Genomic DNA, 11,735 nt, shown 5'->3' on the forward strand with positions numbered 1-11,735 from the left:
CAACTTGGAGGCTATCGCTTTAAAATGAGGGAGGGGGGCATCGTGAGCCGGGAGGAGGGGGCTTCTCCTGTCATTTACCAAAACGCTTCTGCATCACGTGTGGGAGGATTTCTTCTGCCATTGGCCCAAGGCACGTGTCTAAGATACCGGCTTGGCCACGTCACTCGAGGAGCTCTATTAAAAATAAGAACAAAAATCCAGAGTGAAAGTATTTCAGGTTCAGTTTAAGTGGCTTCTAAATTCACACCCCTTATCCGGAGAACCAGAGCAAACGAGACGGGGGTCAGAGAAAAAGAGAGAGAGGGGGTGGGGGGGAAGAGAGAGAGAGAGAGAGACAGAGACAGAGAGAATGAGGGAGAGGGATAAATTTCTCAGTCCATGGTCTCCAGTGCAACTTAGAATATTTGGCTGAAGGGGGAGGGAGAGCCGGAGAGCCGCGGGGATTGTGCAGGAGCCTCTTGTGCGGCTCGGGGGCTGCGGTCGCCGTGCGCGGGAGCCTGCGAGACAGAGGCAGGCGTTCGCTCCAGCCAGACCGATGGGTCTGCCTTGACTTTTTTTATTATTGTTATCCCACGGAGGATTTTTCTGCAGCTGCGTAATTTTTTCAAGGATATCGCCAGGCTCTTATCAACCCACGGGAGCCGGAGCTGGGAGGCGGGAGGGCTGTGGGGGGGGGGGAGCGGATGCTTAGTCCTAACGATGACTACGTTGCTGGGCCAAGGACGCAGGAGGGGCCTGCAGAACTGAAGGGAGGAACCCTATAATAGCCCCGGGAGGCAGAAAGAGAAGAAGGAGACCGCGGCAAGTCGGCATCTCAACTACGCGCAGCCCGAGGCAGGCGCAGGATAGCCGCCTTCCGAAGAAGCCGCTCTCCCTCTGGATCCCGCTGACCGGCCCGCCTGGCGGTCGGGGTGGGCGGGGTGCGTCGCCCAAAGGAGAGGGCAGCTTTCGGGCATCCGCGGGCCGGCATGGAGGAGAACGAGCAGCACCCGGGCGACGGTGGCGCCGAGCCGCCGCCGGAGGAGGCCAGCAGCGGCAGCGACGGAGAGGCCAGCCGGAGGAGGGCCCTGCTCGCGCCCCGCGTGCTCCAAGCGCCGGGCAACCACCCGCACCCGCCGCACCGCGTCACCAACTTCTTCATCGACAACATCCTTCGCCCGGAGTTTGGCCGCAGGAAGGAGGGAGGCGGCGGCGGCGGCGGCAGCAGCAGCCGCGACAACAGCCCGGAGCGCCGGCGTCGGCGACAACCGCCACCGGCACCGCAGCAGCAGCCGCCGACACCGCACCTGCTGGACGCCAGGAGTCCTTCGGCTGCCCCGGCCGCGGGTTCCCTGGCCGAAGGAGGCGACGGCGGCAGCGGCGGCCCCAAGACTGGAGTCCCCGCCAAAAAGGGAAGCGACTGCGGGGAGCTGGTCGGAGCCTTGAAGTCCGGCAGCGGGGGCGGCGGGGACCTGTCGCTCAGCTCGGATTCGGACAGCTCGCAGGCCAGTTCATATCCCGGTGGGCAGCCTATGCTGTGGCCGGCCTGGGTCTATTGCACCCGCTACTCGGACAGGCCTTCCTCAGGTAAGCGGCGGCATTGGGTCTGGTCGGTCACTCGCTCGCTGGGGTGAGAGGCCGGAGCGAAAGCCGAGGCTCGGGAGAAGGAAGGAGAATGGTGGAGAAGGTGGTATTCCTTGAAGGGGACCGGCCTGGGGGGGGGGGGCGGACTGGCGGCGGCGGAGAGATCCCACTACCCAAGCCGAGGGAGGCCTGCGCCGAAAGCTCCCCTTGCCAACCTCAAACCAGCCTTGAAAAGCTTCCGTAGCAGGCCTTGCTCAGCGCCGGGGTCTTCCCGCTGGTGGAACTGCGTGGAAGGCGGCCGGGGAAAAAAATAAATAAAACCGGGCAGAAAATGGCAGGACCGTGGCGAAGCCCACCCTGCTCTGCCGCCTTCTTCTCGGCTCCGCTAGAGCTGGAGAGCGCTCCTAGGGGTTCGGCATCTTGCCTCCTCTGGGCCTTTGCGCCCTTTCCCCTCGCAACGGCGCTGGAAGCCGTTCCAGGATCTGGGGAAGGACGCAGGCCGCGAGAGTTTTGCGAGGGCGCTCTCGACCCGCTTAGTGGGAGGTGACGCCGCGAACGGGATGCGCCTCCCGCCTCTGCGATCAGCCAGGGTTTCGCTGTGGGATGCGTTTGTTTGCATCCTCCTCCTAAATCCAACAAACGAAATTTTCATTCCTTGCCCCGGTTGCATTTTATGATCGATTTACACACACACACACACAAAAAGGGGGAAGCGAAGATCTTGCGATGAGAGCTTTGGTGCGGGGGAGGGAGAATATTTGGCACCCGAGCCTGAGCTCCATTGTTCTCCACCTTCCCGCTTTGTTAAGGTCTTATTTTGTCTCGGGCCCCGATCCCGACCCAGCCAGGCCTCCTCTCAGCACGCCGAGTCAGTTCGCCGGTTGGCCTGGTTCGACCTCCTTTCCTCTTGGAAAAGGGCAAAACAAGGGAAGCGGCGGCGCGAGAAAGCTAGCCGGCCTTGAAGCCCCAAACCCTTGCCCTCTTTTCTGCTCTCCCAGCTGGCTGCTATTCGAAGGGTCGTGGGGTTGGGTGGCTGGGTGCAGAAGAGCCAGGAAATCTTCCCGAAGGGCCCGTTTCGGTTTCCCGAAGACTTATTTCCAAGACTCCTGGAAGCGAGAAAGGTTTGCTGGCTGTTCGTGTGAAAAGAGGCCACGCCGCCCTTGGCTGATGGTTTCCAGAGCGGGAGGGAAGAAAAATAACGGGGGATTCTCACCCAACCACCGCCACTTTCCAAAGGCCGAGCGAAGCGGCCCAGTCCTCCGCTTCCTCCTGGGCTAACCAGAGAAACATTTCCCGACTTCCCCCCCTCCCCGCCGGAACGTTTCGCTCCGAGCAGTCTTCGACAGGTCAGACGGCCGCCTAATTCCCGGTAAAGGGCTCCCGGCTTGCTGTCTCGAGGAACCGAAGCCGGCGTGCCTCGGCGGAACGGGGAAGGAGAGCGCCATTGCGGCCGGGCTTCCGCCAGCCGCCGCCACCGCCGCCGCCGCCGCGGCCCGAGAGTGGAGGGGCAGCGCCTGCCGGAGCCTGGCTTCCTCAGGGAGGGGGCTTGCAGGGGATCCCCAGGTCCTAATGCTGCCGGGAGGTAACAAAGAAGACAAGCAGGCTGGAGTTGGGACCGTCGGCAGAAGGGGAGCCGCCAAAGCGCAGTGGCTGGCTGCGGAGCATGGGCCGGGTGGGTTCCATCCTCGCTCCTCCCCCGCCAAAGGGGTCCTCGGCTTCCTGGCTGGGACCCCTTTTGGCTGGCGGTCTCCCGAAGGCCGTCCTCGGGAGGGGCGGGGGTCTTGGCTTCCCCTCGCCCTTTTTCCTCTGGCGAGGCCGCCCAGCGCCCAAGCTCGCGTCCCGGAGCTGGCGAGGCCGGCGAGAGGAGGCTGACGGTGCCTTCCCACTCACCCCTCCTCTTTCTCTCTTTCTCTCTCTCTCTCTCCCTTTCTCTCTCTCTCTCTGTCCTCCTCCTCTCCCCGCGGCTCGCAGGCCCCCGATCGCGAAAACCAAAGAAGAAGAACCCGAATAAGGAGGACAAGCGGCCGCGGACGGCCTTCACCGCGGAGCAGCTGCAGAGACTCAAGGCGGAGTTCCAGACCAACAGGTACTTGACGGAGCAGCGACGCCAGAGCCTAGCTCAGGAGCTGAGCCTCAACGAGTCCCAGATCAAAATCTGGTTCCAGAACAAACGAGCCAAGATCAAGAAAGCCACCGGCAGCAAAAACTCTCTGGCGGTGCACCTCATGGCACAAGGGTTGTATAACCACTCCACCGCCTCGAAAGACGGCAAGTCCGACAGCGAGTAGAGAGCGGAGGGGGGAAAAAAGGGGGGGGCGAGCGGCGGAGGACAGCCGAGCGGGCTTTAGACAATGCAATAATTTAATGAAGAGGATGGGGGGGAAAAGATAGATCTAAGGGCCAGTGTACAAAGATTATACCAGCATAAATAGTGGAAAATATTGTATTAGATAGAATTCTGCAATATTCTCTGTGTGTAAATACACATATATATATATATGTAATTTATAAATATATGCATATATATATACATATATATATAAATAAATTGCAGGTAAGGTGTTGTTAAAGAATCCAAATATCTGATTATGAAATATTTTTTGATTTTTTTTGTTTTACTTTTTTTGTTTCTACAAAAAAAAATTTTTTACACGCTGACGGTCGATTTTTTTTTTTAAAAAAAGCTTCAGTTGCTTTTTTTATAGACTTACACACGGTTTTAACCGGACTGGACACTCTTTTTTGAAACTCAATATATTAAAAAAAAAAAGACAACTTTTGCTGAAGTCCAAAGATTTTTATTGCTGCATTTCACGAGACTGTGAACCGAATAAATAGATCTCCTATTTGTTCTGCGAGTTTAAATGTTTATTTTTCTCTCCCCCCCCCCAATCCTTTTCCTCCTCTTAATGCTGCCTTTGCGGGAGTGGGTGTGAAAGAAAAACTCTAATCGTGAAAATATACAGGGTAAACACACCGCCCAAACATACTCCCTTTTGAGGAATTCAAGTAACAAATAAATAAATCCCGAGGCACCGAACGGGCCCCAGTAATTTTTCTCAATATTTCTCTGTTAAAAGGATGGGCGGGAAAAAAATGACTTAGAAAAAGTTGTTAAATAGTGGGGAAACTTCCAGGAGGCTTAAGGCGGCCGTGGTGGGACGGGAAAAGTTTAGAAAACATCCTCCCCGTTTCGGGGTGCCCGCCGAAATGAAGCCGTGAGCTTCGCCGATCTCCATTCCGTGGTGAGGGTCTCGTAGCGCAGCACGGCGGTGGCGGCCGCTCGCTCGGGCGGCGTTCTCTGCTTCGGAGGCCCGGAGCGGGGCGGCCTGGCGGGTCACGTTGCACGTTACAGGGTTTTCCTTTTGGGGAGGGGCTGGTTTAGACTCCCTCTCGGCACTTATGGGCAGCCATGGGTGCAAAGGAAGCTGGGATGCTCATCCCACTGACTCTTAGTTCAGGAAAGGGAAACGGGAGAGGTGGGGAAAATGGGTCGGTGGGGGGGAGACCCGGATGGGTAAGAGACTTTCACTACACTAAATTCTTCCTGAAGGAAATTCGCTCTATTTTCTTTAAAAGAAACAACAGGTCGGGTTTGTAACTGCTGCCTTTCCTTCCAAATAATAATAATAAAAATCGAGCATAGACCCCACAAAGAGTTCAACGGGCTTGCTTCCAAGTTGGGTGTTTAATGTTTAGGGACTCTCTCCTTTCTGTGTGACTGAGTGAAGAATTTGTACTGGTGCAGATCCCCCCCCCTTCCCCCTTGCTTTTCTGCCTCAAAGGTGAGCATCCAAAATCTTTGCCCCTAGCCCACGAATTTCCTCCACCTGTTCAACTATCCAGGACTACAGCCTGAGCGACTCACTTTGCCTTAAAAACACACTGTGCAGCTAAAAAAGACACACACACACACACACACACACACACACACACACACACACACGTAAAGATGTAAATAGTCCTACCAACTTTGGGGGAGGAGAGACACTTAAAATGCTGTAATGTTAAATTCTGTGAATAACCGCTAAATGCTTAGGAGACGGTATACAATGGTGCTGGTGCGTTTTACCATTCGCGATATCAAATATTTATAATTTATGAAATATGAATGTTTCTGTTTACGACTGCTGCGGTCTCAAAAGTTGTAGACATTTTCACTGCATTTTCTGTGTGTTTAAATCTTGGAAGAGTGCATTAAATAAAAACAGCCCAAATTTATTATGAAATCTACAATGTGTGCATTGAAACTTTAGACTAGTCGTCTCTTACTTTCTTTGCCTCCCAAGAGGATTTTGCATACGTGTAAAAATTTGTGAATATTTTGCAGATAGATGGTTCACTAGATTAGTAATTGAGAAATATAATTTGTACACAAGGAAAAAGTTACCAGACCTTTTAATTTTGGAATCTGAAAGCTTTAGATTTAATATGTAATGATATGCACAATAAAATTTACACGTACAGTATAATAGTTTCTTTTTGAAGAAAAAGCTACACATCCTAGAGAAATTATCTAAGAAAGCATACATGGAAATTCTAAAATTACATTTGGATTAAGATTAACACTCTATTAATACCCTCAAACCCTGACAGTATTAAAATTCTGTTATGAAGAATGAACTCAATGGAACTTTCATTTGTTCTGCAATTTAAAAAAATTCAGGTAAATTTGGCAAGAAGAACTTTAAAAAAGAAACACTCTATGCTTCCTGGATGTAAACTATATTGCCAAACGTAATTTTTAAGGACAATTATAGTGTATAGCGACCATACCTAGGTTTATCTTAAAAAAGAATTCCACTGAAGTTCACTTCCAATTAAATATACCGTACTTTGAACTTCATTCTCTATACTATATATCAGCATTGTCATTCAAGAATTTATTTATATCTATAATTGCAAATGATTGACTGCCAATAAGAAATAAACTGTGCTGCGGTTTTCTGAATAAATACATGAAATAAATGCAGATAAAACTTTGCAATGGGATCTGATCTTGGCAGAAAGCAGAAACCTTTGTAAAATTAACTTTGGAAGGAATTGAACAAGTCAATACTTTGCTGCAGGAAAATGTGGAAACTGACAGGACTTATTGCCTGCTATTTTATAGAAGTTATATTTACCCAGTCGGAGGCTAGCTTCCAACAGAAAGTCAAACATGCTGGATAGAACAGAATTCATCACTCTCTCAGACTGGAAATGCAAATAAATAAAGGACAGATTTAAGCTTAAAACCTTGCAGGTGAGATAGAGTTATGCTTCTAGAAAAATAAGTCTTGCTGTGTCCATGGAGATTTCTCATCAGTGTCCAAAGGATTGTCAGAATCGTCCAAGGCTTTTATCAGAAATCGGAGAATCCCTCTCTATCTTCATCTTTCAGAAGAAAATATGTTGCCCACAAATATCAGATTTGTGGTTCAGAGGCAACAGCATCTGTTGGTTTGGATCTACAGGGAACCTTAACAGGGCCCAAATCAAATCCAAGCGAAGAAAAAATACTGCAAAAGGCTCATTTTTCTTTCTCCCTAAGATTCTTCCCCGCCCCTTCTCTAGGTATTTTTACACCTTAGCCAAGTGATGTAACAACTATAACTGCTCACAGAGAAAATTATATGAGCCTATAAAAAAAGCAGTTTGTGTTTAGGAAATCAGGCTGTATACAGAATCTTAAAGTTCCGGTGGTTGTTAATACATGCTTGGGTCATTTTTCCAACTGACCTGAAACAAAAAATGGTTGCATTTAAGATGAGTTTACTTTTACCTACCTTGATGGGCCTTTAATTCTGCCCCTTCTCATATTTGAGTTAGTTTATATTGGGGAGTATTTGGGGAATATCTTCTGTAATTCATTTATAGCCCAGTCATCTTACAGTCCTTAGAATACAATGTTACACATATTTGGTAAAAAAACAATAACAATCAACCTAGTACATTTCATAAGGCTTACTCTCAAGTAAGTGTACATAGGATTGCATCCTTTGGAAGGAGTAATTTGATTTTTTTTGCAAATAGTACTGGAAGAAAATATTTAATTGCAGAATCCAGAAGAATGAAAATAGATTTATTTATACTAAACAGGTTTGCTTGCATGATTGGTTTCATTGATATAATAGAATTAATTCCAACTAAATTAGGCTGCCCATTTACTTGACATTCCATGTCACTGAACTCAATCCTAGGTATTTACTTGTTTAGAATTGCCTCTTAATCAACTCCCAAACTTTAATGGGATTCTTAAAAGCAGTACTTAAAAACAGTGTATTGTTTATGAAAATAAAAGCATCTCTTCAAAACCAAACCTTGTAAGATCAGCAGCACTGTTGGTATCTACTGGAAAATACGAGGACAATCAAATGCAATTAGGGTTCATAGGGATTTAACCTTAAGGAAATAGCTGGTTCATAAGCAATCTCTTGCTCCAGTTATCATCTGATGTTGAAATCAGTTGGTAGCAATAACCCGGCAATCTAATGCCCCATTCAAATTGGCTTCCAACTGTCAGCCAGGCGCTGTACATACAAATATCCTTGCCCTACTTGGCTTTGTTGGCCATGATATAGGGCATGCCTAGGAAAGGCTATAGGGCTACTTCTAAGTGGCCAGTGGTTTGTCTGTTAGAGGAGAAATTTAGCAAACTCAAAGGTGTTACCAAAAAGCCATTCCACATTCTGCTGATTTAGCATCCAGCCTGTCTAGTCAACTCCTGCTTCTAAGTATGGGAAATACCTCTGGACTCTTTGGATTTCCAGATTAGCCTCTCCTACTATAAGGATGCTCAGGGGAAGCTTCAGAAGTATAGGATGAAATATTCCCATGCAAAACTATCCCCATGCAAAAGTCAGTTGCAAACTCTTGACACAAGATTGACTATCATGTCCGGCAATGGCAAATTTCTTTCTTTCTTTGGTGGGAATAAAAACAAATGAAGAGATCCACCCTTTGAGAAAGGAAAGGTTTTGGAGATGCTATGGGACTACTTTTAGGATAGCCACAGGCCATCAGAATGATATTTCCCATAGAAGGAGCCCACTCATTAGTTAGTTCAAGTTCAGAAAGAAGCTGATAGAATTGCACTTCCACACCTCTTGTAGGACTCAGGATGGAAAAGGAAGCACCATGTAAGGGGTCCAATCCTGCTGTGACACAGCCTTGCAGAATGGAAAAAAAATTCTTTACTCCTCTGTCCTTGTTACATTTAATCTCTGTGGGGTGAGGAGGAAACACATCCAGCCAAACATTGGGGTGATGGCAAAATATCTCGCTTACCAGTGAGATAAATTGAAAATTTTCGTACTCTGTTTTTCCAGCATGGTAAGATGGGTCAGGCTGACATTTTTTTTTACAGAAAAAATTAACACCTGTTCAGCAGAAGCAGATTAGAATATTTAGAGGATTGAAATGACCTTGAAAGAAAAGTAGATTTACAAACACACATTCCTTCCCCCTGCACTTATACTTTTATGAGTTTTCTAGAAATATGCTTTTGCGCTGCACAGGTTTCCAGCGCACATCTAGGTTGTACACATCGGGGACATAGAAGCACATCTGGAAATGTCCTCCAAGATTTATTCAATGAAGTTTTTGATTAGGGAAAGAAAAAGCCACGCAAAGCTGCTCAGCTGCTCAACTCTTTCCATGTTTTGAATTTGCTATTAGCATCAACATTACTTGATGTTGCAAATCTTGGTGGCCGGTCTTCTTTCTTTGGGGCTTTTCTTCCACTGTTTCCCCCTCCCCCTACAAGTCTCTCTGTCACCCCTTCCCCGAATGGGATCCAACTACCAGGTTGAACTGCTTTCTCCAACATCTACTAACAGAATTTCAGAGTGGTCTGCAAAAGGCAACACTTCTGGCACTTCACCATTTACCCACATTGTTCGGCTTGTCTTGTACAATTGCAACTGCTTTCCTGCCAGATGTTCGATTTCTTTTGAGCTCTTGGATTTTGCAGAATTCAGAATTAGCTCAGGAGGGAAGGATGCTGGCCATCTCTATCCCGTGTGGCCTCCCGAAGTTTCCCTGGGCACAGAATGGAGTAGTTTGCGTTGTCTTTCTCCACCTTAGTACTATCACCCCACATACATCTATGCGATGAATTCTTCAGAGGCGCAAACAAAACAAACCTACTGGTCTATGTTTTTATCAGCTACTTCAATGAAATAGTAACGATATTAACACTTTCTCATCATTTTGGGCAGCAGTGCTAAGGTCTTTCCTTTAAAGTTACAGATCATTAGAGATTGGGGGGGGCAAACAAGATGGGTGTTCTAAGCAGTTAAGTGGGTACTAAAAGTAAGAAGGTGAGAGGCGATACAATCAGAAACAACTGTCCTTCAAATAAGGGATTCTTTCCTAAACACCCCATTTCTGATTTAAGAGAACAAGGCTACTAATAAAAATAACAGTTAAAAACGTGTTGGTTAGCCTAATGGAAAAGCCCTTTTGAAGTGCAAAATGAATTTTGAGTAAGTTCTTCTGCTTCCCCCCCCCCGAAAAAAATAATTAAAGGAATCTTTTTAATTTTTTTTCTCCTGACAAAATTGACAGCAAGTTCTCCCTCCCTCCCTCTTTCTCTCTCTTTCCTTCCCCACAACATTGAGGAAATGCTAATGATGGGACCCTATTTTTAGAGGAGAATTATGCTACAGTTGAGATTTTATCTTTTGATGTGTTGTTGGGACCTTAGGATGAAGTAAGCAGCAAACTTCCTTCAATTTCACGAATCTGAAAGATAAATGGTGACACAAAAGAAGAGTTAGTCCCCAAAGTGTACCAACAGAGCTATATTATATTATTTAATCCTTCTTTCCCCTTTTCATCTACAAATGAATGCAGCCGAGTAACCTCCATGAATAGATATCCCTCTACCCACCCCTCAATGGAGCTGGATCTAAGTAACCCTTTAAAATGTAATTGGTGTTCCTATAGCTAAAACATAATAGGCTTTGATTACATGCTAAATAGTATCAAATGTAATCCTTGAGTTAATTATGTGGAGATAATTTTATAATTATATCAATTCAATTTAAAAAGCAAGGCATTGTAACGTCACATTCTAAACGGGGGAGTAATGACACCCAATAAAATTCTCATTAATTTGAAGTATCTCAGAGTTGCACCCAGCTTCCTTTCTTCCAACTCCCCATCTCTCCTAAATAGCAAATGGGATCCTACATTTATCTCTTCCATTGTCACATTACCTGTCTCTGCCCATATCTGGGAAGGAGAAAAACACTGGAAAATCACAGACAAAAGGCGCTGTCTGAGAAGAGCATTTCCCAGCACTGACCTGCTCTCAAATGCTAAAGAACCTGATCTGCATTTCTATTCTGGCCGGCTTGTATGTGGAAGTAACGCCCAGCAGTCTCTGGCTTGATGAGCTGGAGAGACAGAATGTCGTTGTGTCTGACAGACACTCCAACTTACTATGAATAGAGTCGATGGGCAGAAGGCTGGGTGAAGGTCAAAGCCTCAGTTGGAGCTGCAGGTGGCTCGTTTCCTCTCCCCTCACTTCCTTCTTCCTCCACAAAGCCACCCTTCCCATTGGCTGAGAGGGTGCCAAGGATTCCACACAACACCCCCACCCCACCCCGCCCAAGGCAAGTAAGGGAATAATCGATCACGAGGCATCCCAAAAGGACGATAAAACCCATGCCCTAAATTCTTTATGGAATGGAGTGACTCCAATGTTCAATACACTATCCCTCAGAAATTATTTATTTATTATTATATTATATTATATTACATTACATCACATTATATTTATGATGTGATGTGATGTGATGTGATGTGATGTGATGTGATGTGATGTGATGTGATGTGATATTATATTATATTATATTATATTATATTATATTATATTATATTATATTATATTATATTATATTATATTATATTATATTATATTATATTATATTATATTATATTATATTATATTATGTTACATTACATTACATTACATTACATCACATTATATTTATGATATGATATGATATATGATGTGATGTGATGTGATGTTATATTATATTATATTTTATGATATTATATTATATTTGTATGATATGATATTATATTTATATGATATGCGATATAATGCTATGCTATGCTATGCTATGCTATGCTATGCTATGCTATGCTATGCTATGCTTTGCTATTATATTATATTATAT

General features: G+C 46.2%; 1 protein-coding gene across 1 annotated transcript; it reads left to right on the forward strand.

Moving 5' to 3' along the window:
• Window positions 1-968: 968 nt before the first annotated feature.
• EN2 (engrailed homeobox 2) lies at window positions 969-3,851 on the forward strand. The gene is made up of 2 exons (XM_014067413.2): window positions 969-1,566; window positions 3,535-3,851. Exons 1-2 carry the CDS (start codon window positions 969-971, stop codon window positions 3,849-3,851), a joined length of 915 nt encoding a protein of 304 aa, XP_013922888.2.
• Window positions 3,852-11,735: the final 7,884 nt, after the last annotated feature.

The sequence above is a fragment of the Thamnophis sirtalis genome, unplaced genomic scaffold (genome assembly GCF_051295495.1).
Source record: "Thamnophis sirtalis isolate CommonGarterSnake01/CBP01778 unplaced genomic scaffold, rThaSir2_p1.2 scaffold_4, whole genome shotgun sequence".
Taxonomy (NCBI): domain Eukaryota; kingdom Metazoa; phylum Chordata; class Lepidosauria; order Squamata; family Natricidae; genus Thamnophis; species Thamnophis sirtalis.